Below are 25,656 nucleotides of genomic sequence, written 5' to 3'. Positions count from 1 at the left end.
AGAGGAACTCTAAAATAGGGACATTTGGAATGTCTGATGTATGTTTGTCTGCAGTGTCTTAAGCTTATATTTCAAAGCAAAACCATACTTTACAAGTAAGTGAAGAACTCCACTATTTGACCTTCAGCCTTGTGCACCATCCGTTTAGCGCTCCTTCTATAATGTGAGAGATTTTGGGTGCCTGTGTGATCCGACATGCAGATGTCAAGTGCTATTATAAATTACTTGTAATATGAGCGAAACAATAAAAGTGCTATTGATTGCGCTCAAGAGATAACGAACAACAGCGCTAATATTTTTGTAATGCTCTTGTAATCAGGGCTTTTGCTGGTTTGATTATTATTTGTTTATTTGTTCATGGAGAACAAAATATCTGCATCATATTATAATCATTTAAGAATTCTATTGGAAAAAAGACTGTAAACATTAACCTGAAATATATTAAAGGAAAATAAAACTATATAAATATATACAGTATATATATATATATATATATATATATATATATATACACAGTATATATATATATATATATATATATATATATATATATATATATATATATATATATATATATATATATATATATATATATATATCATAGTTGCCAACAGTCCCTGATTTCCAGGGACAGTCCCTGGATTTTGTTGTATGTCCCTGGATTTTTTTTGTCCCTGGAAATGTCCCTGAAAATCTCTTTTGCACAACATTTGTTTGCATATATATATATATATATATATATATATATATATATATATATATATATATATATATATATATATATATATATACACACATACACATATACAGATAGATAGATGATAAATATATATATATATATATATATATAGTGTATTATTTAAATATAATTAATTCCTAATGGAATATTGTTATTATTATTGAATGGGTTCACATATTATTTGTCTTTCTAATTTTGATGCTGTGTTGTAGAAATAACCATATGCCCAGAATGTGTTCCAGAGACTGGGTAGGTGCAAGAGCTTGGTGCTGTAATCTGTATAATAAACTATGGATAAGGCTAAATTATACTATTACTTTCAAATGGGTGTGTTTTGATTGCAGAACTGAGGGGGCGGAGCAGTTGAACAGTAGGTTGTCAATACTCCAGTAACCCGCTTGCTTGCTCTGCTGCAAAGTGTCATTGGAATTTTTTTTTAAATGTTGGCAACTATGATATATATATATATATATATATATATATATATATATATATATATATATATATATATATATATATATATATATATATATATATAGATAGATAGATATATAGATATATAATGTAGAGAAAATAACTCATTGTGTAAACCATTTACAATGGCAAGTCTTCTGACTTGTCTAGATTTGTAAATGGTTTACACAATGAGTTATTTTCTCTACATTTTGGATTTAGTGGAGGATTTTAAACTCACTTTTTGCCTCCCCATATTTTAAATTGATGTTGTATATATATATATATATATAAATATAAATATAAATATAAATATAAACACACACACATTATATATATTATATATATACCCTTTTAAAAAAAAAAAGATTTATTTTGCAGAGGCCACTAAGGGACAGATATAAATGAGCTTCTATACCAATCAAACAATCACTGTGTAAAATGTACCAGAGTTAGGTACCAGATTTAGGTAGGCTCATGAAGTTTGGAGTGTGCACTTCCAATTCTTGTGGAATTTAAAACACACACACACAAATTTCAGAGTTAAATTACAGGAAATAAGTCAAAATAAATAATGTCCAACACAGACTTTACTCAGCAACACTGAAAAACGTCTGACGGGCAAGTGGCATCAATCAGCGGGTTGCATAGTATTTTACATTTTTATAATTAATCCAGAAAAAGTGTTTAAATACTCTTTGTGTTTGGGGGCGCCTTCAAATCATTGATTTTTTTTTTAAAACTTTGACTCACACTTCTTCATAAATGCTCAATATGTGCTAAAAATAAACGTACTAATATAGTAAATGATCCCGTAAGGCAATTTATCACCACCATCTAAATAATCAGGATACTTTATTTAGATGTATAACCTTTATTTAAGTAGCCTCTGTTCATGTAATAAAGATATGAGAATACGTGCGTATGCTTTCCCGCTAATTAGTGTGTGCTACCTGCCAGTTTCAAAATGATAATATAAACAGCTTGAATTTATTCTTTTCATGCAAACAAAAATATTTTATCATGTGTAAAGAGAGCTCTTTAATAGGTTTCATGGGAGTTTTTTGAGTTTCATGTCCCTGATTTTTACTCCACATAAAATTGCTTTTGACTCCATCTCCACAGCCCTGTTGTTGGGGGGAATTGCGTTAAAGGGACATTCCAGTCAAAATTAAAATGCACATAGATAAATTACATCTGTGGATAGGAAGATATTTGTAATATACATATAATGGAAAAAATGCTTCTAGTAAATGTTATACCTGTTTCAGTGTTAACATTTTTTTCTGCACGTGCATGTGAAGCATAACTAGATATTCTCAGTGCACCAGCATTTTAAATACTGCAGCTGCTCAGAGCACCAGTGGGGCTTGTATCATGTCAGCAATTAACAAATTGAGTCATTACCAGATGGTACAAGCACCTTAGGCTCTCTGGGCAAGTGCCGTGTATAAAATGCTGGTGCACGGTGCATACTTAAATACTCTTTTGAAACAGCTATAGCTTCTGTAAGAAGCATTTTTGCTAATACATGTATATTACTAAAATGTTTCTATTCAAAACTAAAATGCACCCATTTACATTTTAATTTTGGCTGGACTGTCCCTTTAAGACGGAAATGAGGAGGTATAGTAAGTGTTGGTGTATTGTGGAGTAGCATACATGAGACGTAAAAAACCCAAACATGCCATGTTCCCACCTCTGATCAAAAAAACAAACATTAATCAGAAATATTATATAGTATGCTTTGCAATACTCAAACATTACTCAGCAATATTATATAGTATGCTTTGCAATACTCAAACATTACTCAGCAAAAATATAAATAGTAATTATCTCCAAACATGCTGCTGCAGAACGTCAGTCACTGATGTGAGATATTGCAACCTGTCTGGGACACCGAGACCCTTATGCTTTCATACCCCAAAACTGCTCTGTCATACTGTGAACAGTAATTTATAAATAATACTCTGCAATACAAAAAATGTTACTCTGAAATATAGCACACATTACTGTGAAAAAATATACAAACATTACTCAGCCATACCATAAATATGAATCTCTGCAGACATATTTCTGAGTTAATGCAAACATTTATTTGGAATTAATTAAGACTTAAAAGGGACGGTAAAGTCAAAATGAAAAATGATTCAGATAGAGCCAGTTGTAAACAACTTTCCAATTGATTTCCATGATCAAATTTGCTTTGTTCCCTTGGTATCCTTTATTGAAACGTATACCTAGGTAGGCTCAGTAGCAGCAATGCCCTAATGGGAGATAGCTGCTGATTGGTGCCTGAACCAATATAGCTCTTGTCGTTGGCTCACCTGATATGTTCAGCTAATACCCAGTAATAGTTGCCGCTCCTGAGCCTACCTAGTTTAGCAAATGTGATAATAGAAGTAAATAGGAGAGATGTGTAAAATTGCATGGTCTCTCTGAATCATGAAAGTTTAATTTTGAATTTACTGTCCAATTAAAGGGAAATTATACCCAAATGTTGAAGCTCATGAAAGTGATGCCGCAAAGCTGTAAAAAGCTGACAAGAAAATATCACCTGAACATCTCTATGTAAAAAAGATATTTTACATCAAATTTCCCAAGTATTCACACCCCACTGTAAAGAGACTTTAAGCAGCCAGTCAGGATGCTTGCCCCAGGACTTGCTAGGGACAGTGCATCTGTCATGTGCAGGCACAGTCATGTTATTTTACTATTCAGTTTAAGTTCTATGAAATCTCATGAGATCACAGCAAATGCAAAGTATTACCTCAGCACTGCTAAAGCTGATTGGCTAGTGTTTTATTTTATTTCAGCTTGCAGCTGGACAGCAGCTGAAGTATAACAGTTTACACAGCACTTACTATTGTGAGCTGAAGAAATTTTGAGGTAAAATATCTTCCTTTTTTACATAGAGCTGATCAGGTGATATTTTCTTGTCAGCCTTTTACAGTTATGCACTTTCAAGTGCTTTATCATGAGTATTATGTCCCTTTAACCATACTGCATAAAGTAATCAGCGAGCATTACTGATTAATACCGCAAACAACACACAAATTATAAAAGAAAACAGAGGCCAAACTAAAAGCATTTGAAGGCCACATTATAGCACCAGGGCTGAACAAAACCTGCTGTGTAGGCAAAACATATACTGCCAAACTACGTCACTTCCATGTTAGCGCAAAACGGCTATAAACATTACTCAGTAATACCGTAAGCATTTCCTTGTAAACCCTGTTCTGTGAAAAATACTTTTTTTTTCTTTAGTCCAGTAAATATTATTTTGAATGTAAAAAAATATTTATATCACGCAAAAAAAAAAAAAAAAAACAGACGGCACAAATTCTGCAAACGTTACTCGGCAATAAATAAAACATTACTATCTTTTGCTTGTTGCTGTACTAAACATATTACTCTGCATTACTGCAAATATTATTCTACTCTTCTAAAAAATACAAACAAAAAAGTAACACTAGTTTTATAGTCATGGGTAAAAAATTACTAGTAGAGACAAAAGTCTCTTTTCTTACTCTGCAACTTCTTCTTAGTCTAACGCTAGTGGAATTTTCCAGCCCTGCTTCCCGGTACAGGTATTTCCCTGCCCCCTCACCTGGCATTGAAACCTCTCCCTCGGCGGGCACAGCCCTCCCAGTGGCAGCAGTAACCCGTGTCCTTCTCTGGCTTGACGTGGAAATCATTAACATGGTCCACCAGCTCCTGTAGCAGCTCGAAGAGGCGGTTACACTGTAAGGTCAGAGGTTAGAGATTAGTCAGTATTCTGTGACCCCCGTTCTGATCAAATGGAATTCTAAAAATCAATGTGTAGCAATGCAGAAGATTTTTTGGTTTTTAAAGGTGTTCCAATCCATTAGAACAACTGCTATTTTATATATATATATATATATATATATATATATATATATATATATATATATATATATATATATATATATATATATATATATATATATATATACACACATACATATATACACACACACACACACATATATATATATATATATATATATATACACACACACACATATGTATATATATATATATATATATATATATACACACACACACACACACACACACACACACACACACACATTATATATATATATATATATATATATATATATATATATATATATATTTATTTATTTATTTATATATAGGAAAGCATTGCACTTAGAAGCTAATTAATTCAGTATTGAAGATGAATAGCATCTTGGCCTGATGTGTGTGTAAGAACTTTTTTTTTTACTGAGTACATAAAAGTAACAATGTAGTCAAGCAGCTAATTTTATAGTATTCAAATATGCTGCAGAATGGGATGGGCTCCCTCTCCCACCCCCACTAAGAGGTTGATGTCTGCTGCAGCATCTTGTTTGCATAACATTTCTATAGCCTATAGTGCAGTGATGACATTTTCAGTAAAGGTGGCAGTATAACAATCCAAAATTAGCAATCTCATAAAACAAAATAAAAGGTAAAGGAGCTATTTGTAAGACACGTGCACACTCCTGAGCTACAATCAGACTACCTAGATTTATTCTAAAACAAAGGATAGTAAGTGAACAAAGCAAATATAATAATATAAATACATTGGAAAAATAAATGTAAAATTGCATGTTCTATCTGAATCCTGAAAATGTAATTCTGACTTTACTGTCCCTTTAAGAAGCTTGGGATAAAAGGGTTATTACATTGTTTACTACAGGGATAGTTTTGAAATCTGAAATGTTTTTTTTAAACCCAGGTGAGACATTTTTGCCCATGAAATCCCATGGATTGGAATAAGAGAGGAGGAATAGGGGACATAAGGAGAGTCACTCCCAACTGAGATAAAACCCAAACCAGTCTTATAGCAGAAAGAACAACGTTATAGAGACACAAATGTGAAAACTAAACATGATTCAGAGGGCACAATTTACACAAAACCATTCCAATTTACTAATATTATTAGGTTTACTTCTTTATCTGGGTATCTTTTTCTAAATAGTACCTCCTTTCCATGACAGCATACTGAGGTATCCTCAGGGAAGTGCATGTGCCTTGAGAGCTATAAGTCAGCACAATGTTATACATGTAATGAACTCTCCTGAACCTACCTTTGAATGCTCTCACAGAAAGGAGCTACCAGAAAGTGGTACATTTATAATACGAATAGATTGGATTTTTTTAATAATAATTATATGATCTATCTAAATGATGGAAGTTTAATTTGGACTACAATGTCCCTTTAACTCAGGGATGGGGAACCTTGGCACTCCTGATGTTTCAGAACTACATTACCCATGATGCTTAGGCACTCTGAAGTCTAGTTGGGCATCATGGGAAATGTAGTTCTGAAACATTTGGAGGGCCAAGGTTCCCAATTCCTGCTTTAACTAGTCAAAATGAACAACTGGGAAATATAAAAATGATAGAAAGAAAATGAGAGAGCAGATGAGATATAAATGACAGGATGAGACAAATGTCACTAAGCTACAAGATAGGCCAGATACTCTGGCACTGCAGGACTTCTGTTACCTGCAGGAAATAGTGATTACCTTGGCCCATTGACACACCAGCTGCTTTTGCTCAGGGTACTCCAGGGAAAGGCGCTTTTCCTTGGGAGGGGAGAGGAACATGGAGGGAGGCAGCTGCAGCCCAGAGCTGAGGGGCAGGAAAAACTGGAAGGGACTTGGGGTGGAGTCGCTGGTGCAGCGGAACGATGGGATGTCCTGGGGGGCAAACAGAGACAATAAAAAAACATATCTTATAGCACAGGGTATATAATAAGCATCTGTCTGCACTTGCTAGCGCTGGCTCTAAAGCTACAAATCTTGGCACTAATAGGTAATGTAAGAATGTGTCACCTAAAAGAATGGAATGTTCAATTTAAATGGACGTGAAATCCAGATTTGTTTTTCTTTCTCGATTTAGAAAGAGCATACAATTTTAAACAACTTTCCAATTTACTTCTATTATCTAATTTGCTTCATTCTCTTGATATAATTTGTTGAAAAGCATATCTAAATAGGTTCAGTAGCTGCTGATTGGTGGCTGCACATAGATTCCTTGTGTGATTGGCTCACTCATGTGCATGGCTATTCATTTAACAAATGATATCTAAAGAATGAAGCAAATTAGATAGTAGAAGTAAATTGGAATGTTGTTTAAAATTGTATTCTCTACCTGAATCATGAAAGAAAAAATGGGGTTTTATGTCCCTTTAACATCCATAGAACCAGTCTGTGATGCAGGTTATGCCCTTCAGAGTCGTAGAATAGAAGAAGCCATGATGGAAACACAACTAAAAGACCCTATATGATAGATACTTATATGTCTGGCGTAGGAAGTGCAAACACAGGTCTAAGGCAGCAGAAGAGATGGAGCGTTGGAGCCACAAATACCTTATATAACTATACACTAGATGAGATAAAAAGATGGACTCACCAGGGGGGTGTCCCCTCCTACCACCCTGTCTGGGGACAGGGATGCCCGACTGGGAGAGTCCATGCCAGAAGGGGGGGAGAGGCTGAGGTCCACGAGGGGGGGAGAGGAGAAAGGGGGGCTGTCCCTCTCCCGAAACCGAGGGAGGAACCCTGCACAGAACAAAGAGGGGGAGAGTTAACACATTAGGTACAGATGGAGGGACAGGGTGTCACTAAGGGCAGGAAAAGAACAAGGTCAATGACATGAATATGATATGGACACAGGGACAACATAACAAAGCAACAGTAAAACACAGAGTGCAGCACAGCATAGACACTGCAATGAGAATATCACAGCATGCACAGAGCTACTGTATATGAGAATATCACAGCATGCACAGAGTTACTGTATATGAGAATATCACAGCATGCACAGAACTACTGTATATGAGAATATCACAGCATGCACAGAGTTACTGTATATGAGAATATCACAGCACGCACAGAGCTACTGTATATGAGAATATCACAGCATGCACAGCGCTACTGTATATGAGAATATCACAGCATGCACAGCGCTACTGTATATGAGAATATCACAGCATGCACAGAGTTACTGTATATGAGAATATCACAGCATGCACAAAGCTACTGTATATGAGAATATCACAGCATGCACAGAGCTACTGTATATGAGAATATCACAGCATGCACAGAGCTACTGTATATGAGAATATCACAGCATGCACAGAGCTACTGTATATGAGAATATCACAGCATGCACAGAGCTACTGTATATGAGAGTATCACAGCATGCACAGAGCTACTGTATATGAGAGTATCACAGCATGCACAGAGCTATGAGAGTATCACAGCATGCACAGAGCTACTGTATATGAGAATATCACAGCATGCACAGAGCTACTGTATATGAGAATATCACAGCATGCACAGCGCTACTGTATATGAGAATATCACAGCATGCACAGCGCTACTGTATATGAGAATATCACAGCATGCACAGCGCTACTGTATATGAGAATATCACAGCATGCACAGCGCTACTGTATATGAGAATATCACAGCATGCACAGAGTTACTGTATATGAGAATATCACAGCATGCACAAAGCTACTGTATATGAGAATATCACAGCATGCACAGAGCTACTGTATATGAGAATATCACAGCATGCACAGAGCTACTGTATATGAGAATATCACAGCATGCACAGAGCTACTGTATATGAGAATATCACAGCATGCACAGAGCTACTGTATATGAGAATATCACAGCATGCACAGAGTTACTGTATATGAGAATATCACAGCATGCACAGAGCTACTGTATATGAGAATATCACAGCATGCACAGAGCTACTGTATATGAGAATATCACAGCATGCACAGAGCTACTGTATATGAGAATATCACAGCATGCACAGAGCTACTGTATATGAGAGTATCACAGCATGCACAGAGCTACTGTATATGAGAGTATCACAGCATGCACAGAGCTATGAGAGTATCACAGCATGCACAGAGCTACTGTATATGAGAATATCACAGCATGCACAGAGCTACTGTATATGAGAATATCACAGCATGCACAGAGCTACTGTATATGAGAATATCACAGCATGCACAGAGCTACTGTATATGAGAATATCAAAGCATGCACAGAGCTACTGTATATGAGAATATCACAGCACGCACAGAGCTACTGTATATGAGAGTATCACAGCATGCACAGAGCTACTGTATATGAGAATATCACAGCACGCACAGAGCTTCTGTATATGAGAATATCACAGCATGCACAGAGCTACTGTATATGAGAATATCACAGCATGCACAGAGCTACTGTATATGAGAATATCACAGCATGCACAGAGCTTCTGTATATGAGAATATCACAGCATGCACAGAGCTACTGTATATGAGAATATCACAGCATGCACAGAGCTACTGTATATGAGAATATCACAGCATGCACAGAGCTACTGTATATGAGAATATCACAGCATGCACAGAGCTACTGTATATGAGAATATCACAGCATGCACAGAGCTACTGTATATGAGAATATCACAGCATGCACAGAGCTACTGTATATGAGAATATCACAGCATGCACAGAGCTACTGTATATGAGAATATCACAGAACGCACAATGCTACTGTATATGAGAATATCACAGCATGCACAGAGCTACTGTATATGAGAATATCACAGCATGCACAGAGCTACTGTATATGAGAATATCACAGAACGCACAAAGCTACTGTATATGAGAATATCACAGCATGCACAGAGCTACTGTATATGAGAATATCACAGCATGCACAGAGTTACTGTATATGAGAATATCACAGCATGCACAGAGCTACTGTATATGAGAATATCACAGCATGCACAGAGCTACTGTATATGAGAATATCACAGCATGCACAGAGCTACTGTATATAAGAGTATCGCAGCATGCACAGAGCTACTGTATATGAGAATATCACAGCATGCACAGAGCTACTGTATATGAGAATATCACAGCATGCACAGAGCTACTGTATATGAGAATATCACAGCATGCACAGAGCTACTGTATATGAGAATATCATAGCATGCACAGAGCTACTGTATATGAGAATATCACAGCATGCACAGAGCTACTGTATATGAGAGTATCACAGCATGCACAGAGCTACTGTATATGAGAGTATCACAGCATGCACAGAGCTATGAGAATATCACAGCATGCACAGAGTTACTGTATATGAGAATATCACAGCATGCACAGAGCTACTGTATATGAGAATATCACAGCATGCACAGAGCTACTGTATATGAGAATATCACAGCATGCACAGAGCTACTGTATATGAGAATATCACAGCATGCACAGAGCTACTGTATATGAGAGTATCACAGCATGCACAGAGCTACTGTATATGAGAATATCACAGCATGCACAGAGCTTCTGTATATGAGAATATCACAGCATGCACAGAGCTATAAGAATATCACAGCATGCACAGAGCTACTGTATATGAGAATATCACAGCATGCACAGAGCTATAAGAATATCACAGCATGCACAGAGCTACTGTATATGAGAATATCACAGCATGCACAGAGCTACTGTATATGAGAATATCACAGCATGCACAGAGCTACTGTATATGAGAATATCACAGCATGCACAGAGTTACTGTATATGAGAATATCACAGCACGCACAGAGCTACTGTATATGAGAATATCACAGCATGCACAGAGCTACTGTATATGAGAATATCACAGCATGCACAGAGCTACTGTATATGAGAATATCACAGCATGCACAGAGCTATAAGAATATCACAGCATGCACAGAGCTATAAGAATATCACAGCATGCACAGAGCTATAAGAGTATCACAGCATGCACAGAGCTATAAGAGTATCACAGCATGCACAGAGCTATAAGAGTATTACAGCATGCACAGAGCTATAAGAGTATCACAGCATGCACAGAGCTATAAGAGTATCACAGCATGCACAGAGCTATAAGAGTATCACAGCATGCACAGAGCTATAAGAGTTTCACAGCATGCACAGAGCTATAAGAGTATCACAGCAAGTACAGAGCTATAAGAGTATCACAGCAAGTACAGATCTATAAGAGTATGACAGCAAGTACAGAGCTATAAGAGTATCACAGCACGCACAGAGCTATGAAAGACCCATGGTATTGACAGAGAGTAACATGGCATGGGCAGAGCAATAGGAGTACTACAGCATGGACAGAGCAATAGGAGTATACAGCATGGGCAGAGCAATAGGAGTAACACAGCATGGACAGAGCAATAGGAGTAACACAGCATGGACAGAGCAATAGGAGTAACACAGCATGGGCAGAGCAATAGGAGTAACACAGCATGGGCAGAGCAATAGGAGTAACACAACATGGGCAGAGCAATAGGAGTAACACAACATGGACAGAGCAATAGGAGTACTACAGCATATGAAGTACAAAAAGTCAGTTCCACAGCACCTTAAATAAAACGTCCTTTATTCATCAACTTTGGACAGCATAATATGCAACGTTTCGGGACCGTAATCCCTTAATCATGCATGATTAAGGGATTACGGTCCCGAAACGTTGCATATTATGCTGTCCAAAGTTGATGAATAAAGCACGTTTTATTTAAGGTGCTGTGGAACTGACTTTTTGTACTTCACATGTTGAGCTAGTGGTCGCTAGCTAATCCTACGTGCACCTGGCCAGCCGGCCATATACTTGTTTGCTGGGTCTGCATAATTTGTTAGTAACACAGCATGGGCAGAGCAATAGGAGTACTACAGCATGTGCAGAGCAATATGAGTAACGCAACATGGGCAGAGCAATAGGAGTACTACAGCATGGACAGAGAAATAGGAGTACTACAGCATGGACAGAGCAACAGGAGTACTACAGCATGGGCAGAGCAATAGGAGTACTACAGCATGGACAGAGCAATAGGAGTACTACAGCATGGACAGAGCAATAGGAGTACTACAGCATGGGCAGAGCAATAGGAGTACTACAGCATGGGCAGAGCAATATGAGTACTACAGCATGGACAGAGCAATAGGAGTACTACAACATGGGCAGAGCAATAGGAGTAACACAGCATGGGCAGAGCAGTAGGAGTACTACAGCATGGGCAGAGCAGTAGGAGTACTACAGCATGGATAGAACAATATGAGTACTACAACATGGGCAGAGCAATAGGAGAAACACAGCATGGACAGAGCAATAGGAGTAACACAGCATGGACAGAGCAATAGGAGTACTACAACATGGGCAGAGCAATATGAGTACTACAGCATGGTCAGAGCAATAGGAGTACTACAGCATGGACAGAGCAATATGAGTACTATAGCATGGGCAGAGCAATAGGAGTACTACAGCATGGACAGAGCAATAGGAGTACTACAGCATGGACAGAGCAATATGAGTACTACAGCATGGACAGAGCAATAGGAGTACTACAACATGGTCAGAGCAATAGGAGTAACACAGCATGGACAGAGCAATAGGAGTACTACAGCATGGACAGAGCAATAGGAGTACTATAGCATGGGCAGAGCAATATGAGTACTACAGCATGGTCAGAGCAATAGGAGTACTACAGCATGGACAGAGCAATATGAGTACTACAGCATGGTCAGAGCAATAGGAGTACTACAGCATGGACAGAGCAATATGAGTACTACAGCATGGACAGAACAATAGGAGTACTATAGCATGGGCAGAGGAATAAGAGTACTACAGCATGAGCAGAGGAATAAGAGTACCACAGCATAGACAAAGCAATATGAGTAACAGGAATACTTCAGCACGGACAGAGTAATGAGAGTACCTGGTGGGGGTGAGGAGCAAACAGGGGAGGCTGCTGTGGTTTCTTCATCGCGAATCCTCAGTTGAGAGTTTGCCAGGCGTTTCCTGGGGCTGCCCACACTACGCTCCCTCTTCTCCCGTGCTGCCCGCAGCTTGGAGATACTGAGCTTTAGGTCCAAAGGCTCATCTAGGGAGTGCATGGTCAGCGGCTGTGCCAGGAGCCCCCACAGCAGCTATAGAGAGAGAGAGAGTGAGTTATATACACACATCACCTAATGACAGACCTCTCTATCAGACAATCTGACACAGGGGATTGTAGAGCTACTGAATCTTACACAGAGAATTCTCTAATTGCGCAGTTCACCTGTGTGATGACTACACCTATTAGAAAATTCCAAACGCAGGCTGCACACACGGCTAAAAATGTTACTAGTAACCAGTACTAGTCCTTTAAAATATTACTTAAAGGGACAGTAAAGTCATAATTAGACATTCATGACATTTAGACAGAGAATAGAATTTTAAACAACTTTCCAATTTACTTCTAGTATTTAATTTGCTTCCTTCTCTTGTTATCCTTTTCTGAAAGGTTTATCTACGAAAGCTCAGACGCAGCAAAGTACCTAGGTTCTAGCTGCTGATTGGTGGCTGCATATATATATATATATATATATATATATATATATATATAAAATGATTGTCATTGGCTTACCCATGTGTTCAGTTACAAACCAGTAGTGCATTGCTGCTCCTTCAACAAATGATACCAAGAGAATGAAACAAATTTGATAATAGAAGTAAATTAGAAAGTTTTTTCAAATATGTTCTACCTAAATCATGAAAGAAAAAATGTGGGTTTATTGTCCCTTTAAGTATTACAAAATGTCAAAATGAAACTTGAATGATTCAGATAGAACATGACATTTGAATATGCTTTCCCATTTGTTTCCATCATTAAACTGTGCACAGTGTTTTTATATGCACACCATATGAGGCAGCAACTGCACAACATAGATGTATAGGAGTCTGTGATTGGTTGAGGGCTGTCGCATGATACAGGAGACAAGAAAATCAAAAGAAAGTGTCAGAATAAAATGTTCTGCTCATCTGAAATTCACACTCCTTTGATGAACATCCCACCTAGGTAGGTTTAGGGGCATCAATGCACTACTGGGAGCTAGCTGCTGATTGGTGCCTACACATATATGCCTTTTGTCAGTGGCTCTATTACTGTGTTCTGCTAGCTCCCAGTAGTGCATTGCTGCTCCTTTAAATGGACATAAAACAAACATTTTCTTTCATGATCCAGACAGCGAATACAATTTTAAAAAAATTTCCAGTTTAATTCTATTATCTCATTTGCTTCATTCTCTTGTTATCCTTTGTTTGAAGAAGCAGCAATGCTTTACTGGGAGCTAGTAAATACATTGGGGCCTATTTATCAAAAGGTCTTGCGGACCTGATCCGACAGTGCGGATCAGGTCCGCAAGACATTGCTGAATGCAGAGAGTAATACGCTCGCCGTATTCAGCATTGGGCCGCCAGCAGGGGGTGTCAATCAACCCGATCGAACTCAATCGTGTTGAATTCCGGCGATTCCTGTCCACCTGCTCAGAGCAGACGGACAGGGATATGGAGCAGCGGTCTGAAGACTCGCCAGAAACACAGGCCCACAAGCTCTGTTCAGAGCTTGATAAATGGGCCCCATTGGGTGAGCCAATAAGATGAGGCATATATGTGCCGCCACCAATCAGCAGCTCATGAGCCTACCTAGGTATCCTATTCAACAAATTATATCAAGAGAGCAAAGCAAATTAGATAATAGAAGTAAATTGGAAAGTTGTTTAAAATGACATGCTCTATCCAACTCATGAAACAAAAAAGTGTGTTTCATGTCCCTTTAACCAAGCATACCAGGAGAATGAAGCAAATTTGATAATAGGAGTAATTTGGAAAGTTGTTTAAAACTGTATGTTCTATCTGACCTGGATCATAAAAAGAAAAAAAATGGGTTACATGTCCCTTTAATGGTCCTTTAAAGGACCAGTAAACACAGTAGATTTGCATAATCAACAAATGCAAGATAACAAGACAATGCAATAGCATTTACTCTGAATTTCAAATGAGAAGTATATATTTTTCTAACAAATTTCAAAAAGTTATGTATATTTCCACTCCCCCTGTACCATGTGATAGCAATCAGCCAATCACAAATGCATATACGTATAGTCTGTGAATTCTTGCACATGCTCAGTAGGAGCTAGTGACTCATAAAGTGTAAATATAAAAGAATGTGCACATTTTTTTAAATGGAAATAAATTGGAAAGTTGTTTAAAATGACATGCTGTATCTGAATCATGAAAGTTTAATTTGTCCTGAGTGTCCCTTTAATAAATACAGTAGCATTGCATAATGTACATCAATGATTATAACAAAATATCCAAGAGTGTAAATATAGGCAGCTATCAGGAGCAGCAGATCAGTGTACAAACAAAGGGCTTGTTCCTCTGCAAATGAGACAAACAATGGTTTATTGAGGATTGGTTTATGTATTTTTTCACACCAAAAAAAAAAAAAAACTCTAATATTTTTTGTGTTCCTCTGTTTAGATGAAACAAAAAAAAGATGCTGACTTTAGGGCCTCTTAATGCTGGCACAGTTTTGCAGTGACCTTGCTACAGCACTGGCTCTGGGATCACAAGCAAAATTCTCACAGCCGCACCGCACCAGCTGAAAACCTCTGCTCTGCAGCATTGTTATGGAAAAGGCTAAACCAAAATAAGTTAATACAGTGTTTAGCACTGAAGTGGTTAATAGAATGAGCTGCCCATTGCCACGTGTGGTTTCCTGAAGGCAGAGCATGCCCCCCCACCCTTCCTTTTGGGATCAAAAAGTGCACCCCCTCCTGCAGGACACATATAGAGGGAGGGTCACCCATCAAGTGCCATGTGGGGATAAAGGCGTGCCTCCCCCTCACACGCACGCCACCTTCTTTCCTGGGAATACAGCCAGTCACGGCCAGACACTGAGGAATGTCAAAAGGCCTGGGAGCCCTGTGTAGGGGGGAGAAAAAGAAAGAAATTGGGAGAGAGAAAGAAAGAAAGAATGGGACAGAGGGAGAAGAGGGAAGAAAAAAAAGAGAGAGATAAAGAGAGAGGGGAGAGAGACAGAGTGAGATAGAAAGTGATAGAGAGAGAGAATGGAAGCAGGAATATACAAAAGGGAAAATGGAATGAAAAAATGGAAATGGAATAAAGACATAGGGCTCCATTTATGAAGCTCCGATATGAGCTTCAGTGCGCCGTCGGCTGCATGCTCACTCGCTCGCTGCAGCTGAGAGTTAAGAAGAAGTAGTCATCAGACTGCTGCTTATAACCCACTTCGCCACCTGTTATGTTGCGTATCTCAATCCCCCTGGACTTTTCCGACTTGGAGATTGACAGCCCCTGCTCACAAGTGATTGACTGGCACTAGCGTGCAATGATAAATGCGGGCAGCAGCTAGACGTGATATCAGGTGGACAGGGGCAAAAATGTAGACCACTGTTGGCCCATAGACAGTGTTAAACCTCTTGGAAGGGATGACACGTTTTGGTTTCTCTTTATCTTGTATTGTTTAAACAGTGTTAACATACGTAATAGAAGAATGGAGACTTGTAATTCAGGCATCATGACATACAAAAGCGTTATAAATGATCATGCTGCAACTATCAACAATTTTAATTATGATATATGTGAATTAAAAAAAAAAAAATGCACACAGAGAACTAATTGGCACAAAATGCAATGAATGTCCTATAAAGAAAAAAAAAATCAGCTGAGTGACCCTTAAAACTATTCAATTTGGAAGAGTTGAAATGCATCAAAGTTGTGCAATTAGTGCAGTATATGCTATGGTAATGAATTACATGTCGCAGAGCTGATACATTTTAGTAAGAAATCACTCTCACAATGCTCAGTGACAATACATTTGCCTAGATAGATACAAGTGGAGTACAAAAATATAAGCGCTAACATCGCTCAAGTTGAATCAATAGTGCTCTTATTCTAGCACTCATATTACAAGTCAAAAGTAAAAAGTTATTGCTCAAGCGTAAGCCTCGGGCGCACTAACGTGTAAAGGTCGAATATAGTGACCTGGCTAACTCCCTCTCCTCCTAGACTTCTATGGGACGCGCTACAAAAGCCTGTTCTGGTTTTTACTAGCGTGCTAACCTAATGGTGCCATAAACCAAAGTGCATTAAAGCCAATATATATATATATATATATATATATATATATATATATATATATATATATATATATATATATATATATATATATATATATATATATATATATATATATATATATATATATATATATATACACACACAGGTAGCCCTCAGTTTACACCGGGGTTAGGTTCCAGAAGAAATGGTTGTAAATCGAAACGGTTTTAAATTGAAACCCAGTTTATAATGTAAGTCAATGGGAAGAGAGGGAGATAGGTTCCAGGTCCCTCTCAAAATTGTCATAAGTAACACCTAATACATTATTTTATAAGCTTTGAAATGAAGACTTTAAATGCTAAACAGCATTATAAACTTAATAAAATATTCACACAACACAGAATATATAATTAAACTAAGTTAAATGAACAAAAACATTTTCTAAACAGCATTATAAACCTAATAAAATAATCACACAACGCAGACTTCACTTGCATTTTTCTGCAAACAGTTCTTTTTTTTGCATTTCAATCTGGGCTGAGTTATAGACAGGAAGATCTTGTTCCTTTGAAATCTGCTCGATAGCTCAGGTCTGGTTAAACTGATTAATTTCAGCTTGCTTGGCTTTGCTGCAACAGAAGCGGACAGCTCCACCTACTGGCTATTTTAATAAATGCACTGCTTCTCAATGATTTTCAATAGCAGTCACATGACTGGAAAAATGGTTGTTATTCTGAAACGGTGTAAATTGAACCGTTGTAAAACGAGGGCCACACATATATATATATATATATATATATATATATATATATATATATATATATATATATATATATATATATATATATATATATATATATATATATATATATAAGGGACGTGCAGTCATAGGAGGCAGTTACATTTTGCAACTTTGTGATTCGAGGCTGAGAGCTACTGCAGATGCTCAGCTTGATTGCTGGGAGTTCATTTTGATGTCAGCCAAAAATGTTATATTTAGTCCCCTCAAATAAACTACATCCCAAAGCATCAAGACATCTGTCAAAGCTCCATTGTTTGTGCAGAGGCAGCAATACTTTTACGCACCTTGTAATTACAAGACATGTCTGTTGGCTGTTATTTTATCCTATAGCAACACAAGTCTTAACGTTTTTAAAACAAATTAACATCCTTTTTAGTCCACAGATACCAAGGCTACTCATTGTCATAAAGTTAGTATAAAGTGAACTGTTATCTGACAAAACCAATTAGGGATATGTATGTAGCAGGATCAGCCTTGAAATATCAGCAGGTGCATTTCAAGCTCTAAGAATTATAAATTGCTCAATATTCAGAGCTAAATTACACAATAAAAGAGACAAAATAAATAATGAAAATATATTGCAAAGTTGTTTCATTACTCATAACTAAACATTTTATATAAAAATCTACAGCTGTTTACTGTCCGTTTCTGTGCATTTTGTGTATTTTGTCTCCCGTCTCACCATCTTCATCTCAAGTCTTAGTGAATCAAGCCCTGTGTGCCAGTACCGGGTGCACAGGATGACTAGTGTCCAAGAAACAGAGGAGAGGGACTGGAACAATGTGGACGTGTTTGCAGATAAGAGGAATAAAAACAGGTAGCAGGAAGATTAAATAATATGAAGAGAGGATGCACTGAACATAACGGTGATAGAAAAAAGACAGAGGCCCTGGTAGTAAAAGGATTAATGTTGTTGCCCCCCCCCCCCACACCAACTCTGTAAATGAAACCAACCAGTTTAAATGTGCCCCCACCCTCTCATCACCAGTGCCAGGCTGCCTCATGCCCTGATATAGAGATAGTGCGTAACATTATGTAAAGCCAGTATACACAGCTACATTCTGCTCATTTATGATAAACTTCTTTTTTATTGTGTTCCAAAATACATAACAGTTACGTAAATCCAACTTACATCCAACAATTAGAAGTACAAGAAACCCCAAAGTAAGATAACTGCTGAATCGTTAGATCCCTCAACATATCAATTTAAAGGTGGGAAGGCTCGGAGTGTTTATCCTCAGAGGGGTGTAGTTACCTCAATTTTACCTCCCTCCTCCCTATTAGCTGACTCAGTCTGTTGCCCGAGGTCCGTTACCACCCCTCTATAATTTTCATCTTTGAGGCCTTTCCCAATATAGGTTTGGAACATCTTTTTCAGATTAAAAGTTACATATATAGGGAAAAAAAAATGAAAAAAAAAATGACATAAACATAGATAAAAGAAAAAGAAAAATAAACCAATTATAACTAAACATTTTGGAACTCTTCCATTCAATAACTAGCATCATAATAATTTGTTGTCGAGGTCATGCTCTGTCCCGGCGAGACTAAATCCATCTCTATCATAACTTGCACTTTACCTGAGGGAGAGGTCAGTACGGCCATGGCCAATTAATCATCTCTAGAATAATATCAATCTAGTCTTATACCTATTTCTGTGTATCATTGTCTATCCCACTCTCCTAGTTTGTTCTATGTGCTACCCTGTGTTATCCAATAGAACCAAATAGCCTGGAACTGCTCCCTATCCCTCTGGCTCCATGCGACAATTTCCGACATCTTGTAAATATCTTGTATCTTATCTATAACTTCCTGCCAAATTGGCGCCCCCGTTTTCCAATATCTGGCAATGCAGCCGTGCATATAATTTTGATAAGTCTGTTTATCTTTGAGTTATATCTAGGACTATCATTCTGCTCATTTAAAGAGACATGGACATTAAAATTACATAATTAAGATGGAGAGTAAAAAAAACCCCACAAAACTCTCAAATAAATTTCTATACTATAGAACTTTATTTGAGAGATTTTTGCAGTGCTAGACAAATCTATTTAAAAATTAGGAGCCAGACATTCTTTTAGGACAAACAGTGGTAGTTATATAAAGATATATGGAGAATAACCCAAAATGTTAGGAGCCAGGGGTAAAATTCTAGGAGCCACTGGCTCCCTGGCTCCTGGGTTTGTCAAGCCCTGTTCTATAGCCAAATGTACTTCTTTCTCTTAAAGGGACACTAAAACCCCAATATTTTATTTTGTTATTTAGACGGAGCATAAATCTTTAAACCTAGGTAGGTGCCCGGAGCACTCCATGGCAGGAAATAGTGCTGCCATTGAGTGCTCTTGCAAATGGATAACATTGTTGCCATATAGTGCTCCAGACGTGCACGCTCCTGAACTTACCTACCTATTGCTCTCATGATATAGAAACAAGTTTCTACAAGGGTACAACAGACAAAAAGAAAAAGAGGTAAATTTTATAATATAATTACATTTGAAAGATATATTTTTTTTTAAATTGCATGTTCTATTAGAGTCGTGGAGCTTTAATTATGACTTCCATGACCCTTAAAAATTGAACACAGTCCTTCCTGACAGTTTGTTATATACATATTACAAAATATTTTACACAACACAGAGCCCTACTGCATGAAACGTTTAAGAATTTATAGAGAAAGCAAATCCCCAAATAAATGTTGAAAGCATATTTGATGATAATTCTTTATTCACAAAGAGGGGAAAACCCCACCGATAATAAACCAATGTCCCTAATGAATTTTGATATTAGTCACACACAAAAAAACACAGAAAAACCCTGCAAACAGAATTTGTCCCAGCTGACTGATCTGGATAAAACCTATACAGTTAAATATGCACCAGTAACATTCTGATTACTAAAAAAATAACACATTGTTTTGTGCTAAAACATACTGAAACTGATACAATTAAACTAGTTGTTTTGCAAAGCTACACCCACATTCTGATACACTGAGCATATAATGGCACCAGACAAGGATGACCACTCAGTCTCCACAAATAATACCTTGGCATACAAAATTCCATTCCATTCCATTTGAACGATATCAGTGCAAGATTGTTGTTTGTCAGTGACATAATTCTGTATGTATGCTTAATTTTAGAAAATAAATAATGCAATCAAATCTACAGTAATAAATGTTGACTTTGCAATCCTATCACAAACATTAAAATATATTCAAGTTCAAATCTCAGGTAAATGTACACAATTTTAGAACTTAGCCAGATTACAAGTGTAGCGCAAAAATGCGCTTTCGCAACCGTGATAATTGCACTCCACTCGTAATACCAGCGCATGCAATTGAGCACTGGTATTTCAAGTGACCCACAATGCAAACGCGACCTCGTGTTCACACTGCATGGAAGCTTCCATATAAGAGCTTGTTTCCATAGGCACAGAACTTAAGCACAGCAAAGGGGGTAAGTCGCACAGCGATAAAAATATATATATATATGTATATGTATATATATATATATATATATATACAATATTTATGTGTTTATATATATATATATATATATATATATATATATATATATATATATATATATATATACACACATACATACATACATACACACACATAAATATATATGTATATAAGCAAATACATATATATATTTACTGGGAACACACAGTCCCCATAGACCGCAATGTAAAGGCACTTTTTAACACCCGACAACTTTAGCCTTAAAAAATGCTTAATGCAGTTATTTAATCTTTTTTAAAGATGCTACATTTTTTTTCTTACTAAAGGCACATTATTCCTAATTTTGGGCACAATTAGAGGGGCATTTATAAAATGATTTTATAAGCCCTAATTGCTACCGCAAGCTCACGGTAGCAATAACCACCCACTTGTAATGGCTGGTTATTTATAGCGCACCCATAGAATTTGCCCCTTTGCGGGCGCACAATAAATTAGCACTCTCCTTGTAATCTATAGCCCTTAATCAGTATATATTTATCATGAGATAAACTTGTCCCGATCATTATTTTCTATTATTTTACCTAACAAACATCTCTTGCTAAAAATCCTGAAACCCCACCTGTTATTATTTAAAGGGATACTCATGTCTAAATTAAAGGGACATAAAACCCAATTTTTTTCTTTCATGATTTAGATAGAACATAAAAATTTACTTTCTAATTTACTTCTATTATCATATTTTCTTCATTTTCTTGTTATCCTTATTTGAAAAGCAGAAATGTAAGCTCAAGAGCGTGCACGTGTCTGCAGCACAATATAGCAGCAGTTTTGCAACAATGTTATACATTAGCAGGAGCAGTAGATGGCAGCACTATTTCCTGTCATGTAGTGCTTCAGGAATGTGCACGCTACCTACCTAGGTATCTCTTTAACAATGAAACATTTTTGATAATAGAAGTAAATTGGAAACTTTTTAAAAATGGTATTCTCTATCTGAATAATGAAATAATTTTTTTTGGGTTTAATGTCCCTTTAACAAAAACTGTGCCTGTGGTCTTCCATTTCGTCACTATGTTCCTCACAGTGGACACTGACAGCTTAAATCTCTGTGATAGCTTTTTGTAGCCTTCCCCTAAACCATAATGTTGAACAATCTCTGTTTTCAGGTCATTTGAGAGTTGTTTTGAGGCCTCCATGTTGCCACTCTTCAGAGGAGAGTCAAAGAGAACAACAACTTGCAATTGGCCACCTTAATTAAATACCCTTTCTCATGATTGGATGCACCTGTCTATGAAGTTCAAGGCTTAATGGGCTCACCAAACCAATTGTGTGTTCCAATTAATCAGTGCTAGGTACAGGTATTCAAATCAACAAAATGACAAGGGTGCCCAAATTTATGCACCTGTCTAATTTCGTTTGGATGCATAATGCACATTTTCTGTTAATCCAATAAACCTCATTTCACTACTGAAATATTACTGTGTCCTTCAGTTATTTGATAGATCAAAATGAAATTGCTGATCCAAACACCCAATTATTTATAAATGAAAATCATGGAAATTGTCTGGGGTGCCTAATTTTGTGCATACGAGTGTGTGTGTATATATATATATATATATATATATATATATATATATATATATATAAATTTATACTGGGTGCTGCCATCTTGGAACTCAGGTATTCTCACAGCCTGTGACAGAAGCTGTGCACACTCACAGATCAGTAATATTGTCTATTTGTTTGCAGCTGTATAAAGTGCTTCAGGTTAGTGTTCATGTGACCTTTACATTTTTGCATTCTTTACAAAGTTTTACTGTTACACAAAATATATATTAAAAAAAAAAGTCAACAATAATATAGAGCAATGCAGCCACTGTAAAAATGTAAAGCTCCTACTTTGTAATATGCACCCTAACCTGACCACTTTATACAGCTGTAAAATAGACAATATAACTGATCTGCGAGTGTGCACAGCTTCTGTCACAGGCTGTGAGAATACCTGAGCTCCAAGATGGCTGCCCCAGTATAAAGAGGCGGAGCTTCAGTATCTGGCACATTTTAAGGACCAGTAAATACAGTAGATTTGCTTAATCAACGCAATAGCACTTAGTCTGAATTTCAAATGACAAATTTTCTGCCAAATTTCAAAGTTGTGTATATTTCCCCTTCTGTATCATGTGACAGCCACCAGCCAATCACAAATGTATATACGTATATTCTGTGAATTCTTGCACATGCTCAGTAGGAGCTGGTGACTTAAAAAGACTGTGCACATTCTGTTAATGGAAGTAAATTGGAAAGCTTTTTAAAATGACATACTCTATCCGAATCATTAAAGTTTAATTTTGACCTGAGTGTCCCTTTAAGCTATTAAAACAGGAGAACTGATTTGTAAAGAGCTTGCAGAAAAAGGATGAAATACTGTGAGTTACTATTCGTTTGTAGTTGTGCACAGCAGTTTAATGTCCCTTTAAGGAGAGAGAAAGCTGAAAATTGCAATGTGCATGGATGCATCTCAAAGTGTTTCTGCTTCTAGTAAACGTTCTTACTGTTTTCCGCGGCATATGCACATATGCTGAGAGGGAGCATGCACCAGAGCTAGTGGTGGTGTCTATTGTGTCTGCATCAATGTCATTTGTATAGAGCTGCAGGAAGATGATGTAATGCAGTAACATAGTGAGTGGTAACCATTCTAAGGTAGTTGTGCCCAGCAGTTAATGTCCCTTTAAGGTCAGAAGTGGCAGGCCAAGTAAAATATCGGAGAGGCAAAGTATGGTGAGAACGGTCAAAAACAGACCACAGATCACCTCCAAAGACCTACAACATAATCTTGCTGCAGATGGTGTCACTGTGCATCGTTCAACAATTCAGCGCACTTTGCACAAGGAGAAGCTGTATGGGAGAGTGATGCGGAAGAAGCCTTTTCTGCACACATGCCACAAACACACATTTGGACAAGCCAGCTTCATTTTGGAAGAAGGTGCTGTGGACTGATGAAACAAAGATTGAGTTATATGGTCATAACAAGGGGCGTTATGGATGGCGGCAAAAGAACACAGCGTTCCAAGACAAACACTTGCTACCCACAGTAAAATTTGGTGGATGTCCCATCATGCTGTGGGGCTGTGGGGCCAGTGCCGGTACTGGGAATCTTGTTAAAGTTGAGGGTCGCATGGATTCCACTCAACATCAGCAGATACTTGAGAATAATGTTGAGGAATCAGTCACAACGTTGAAGTTACGCTGAGGCTGGATATTTCTACAAGACAACGACAAAAACACTGCTCAAAATCTACTATGGCCATCCCAGTCCCCAGACCTGAATATCATTGAAAATCTGTGGGGTGATTTGAAGCGGGCTGTCCATGCTTGGCAACCATCAAACCTAACTGAACTGGAGATGTTTTGCAAGGAGGAATGGTCCAAAATACCTTCATCCAGAATTCAGACACTCATTACAGGCTATAGGAAGCGTCTAGAGGCTGTTATTACTGCTAATATTGATGCAATATTTCTATTGGGGTGCCCAAATTTATGCACCGGTCTAATTTTGTTTTGATGCATATTGCACATTTTCTGTTAATCCAATAAACCTCATTTCACTACTGAAATATTATTGTGTCCTTCAGTTATTTGATACATCAAAATGAAATTGCTGATCCAAACACCCAATTATTTATAAATGAAAATCATGGAAATTGTCAGGGGTGCCTAAACTTTTCTATACGACTCAAAACAACTCATATACCCTATCCCTTTAAAACACATTTTAGAAATTTCAATAATAAATTTATATTTTGTGTGTGTACATATGTGTGTAATATTTTATTTTAATATGTTTTAAATGTGTTTAATGTACTTTTCTTGTACCCTTATACTTTACTTCAGGTCTGAAGTCGAGCACAACACATATATGTTTCCACTTGTGATATGATTGCTATCCACTGAAAGTATAGGGCGCAGTATGAGGATGTCGGCCGCACTAAATATTTTCTGCTTATTCAGTTGACCATGGTTAATACCAGATTGTGCGCTAATCTGAGCATGGTCCCGCGGTATTGAAAGTGCACCCTCAGCAGCATTCCACTTGTAATTAAGTACATAGCTTGGAGTTATTCCTTTAAAAGAATAATGTTATTTTAATTGCACTGAACTCTCTGATACTTGTAACAGAACAAATTAACACATACCGTGT

General features: G+C 37.3%; 1 protein-coding gene across 1 annotated transcript in view; it reads right to left on the bottom strand.

Moving 5' to 3' along the window:
- GLIS2 (GLIS family zinc finger 2) overlaps nucleotides 1-25,656 on the bottom strand; it is a 137,395-nt gene that overhangs the window by 50,040 nt on the left and 61,699 nt on the right. Inside the window, exons 2-5 of the mRNA XM_053694977.1 lie at nucleotides 13,001-13,211; nucleotides 7,643-7,791; nucleotides 6,754-6,927; nucleotides 4,803-4,936 (exon numbers count right to left, since the gene is read on the bottom strand). Of these exons, the coding sequence (XP_053550952.1) occupies nucleotides 4,803-4,936; nucleotides 6,754-6,927; nucleotides 7,643-7,791; nucleotides 13,001-13,178 (635 nt within the window). The 5' untranslated portion in view covers nucleotides 13,179-13,211. The remainder of the gene's footprint in view (nucleotides 1-4,802; nucleotides 4,937-6,753; nucleotides 6,928-7,642; nucleotides 7,792-13,000; nucleotides 13,212-25,656) is intronic.

Source organism: Bombina bombina, chromosome 11 (assembly GCF_027579735.1).
Source record: "Bombina bombina isolate aBomBom1 chromosome 11, aBomBom1.pri, whole genome shotgun sequence".
Classification (NCBI taxonomy): Eukaryota; Metazoa; Chordata; class Amphibia; order Anura; family Bombinatoridae; genus Bombina; species Bombina bombina.
This window is presented reverse-complemented; position numbering and strand designations above follow the sequence as displayed.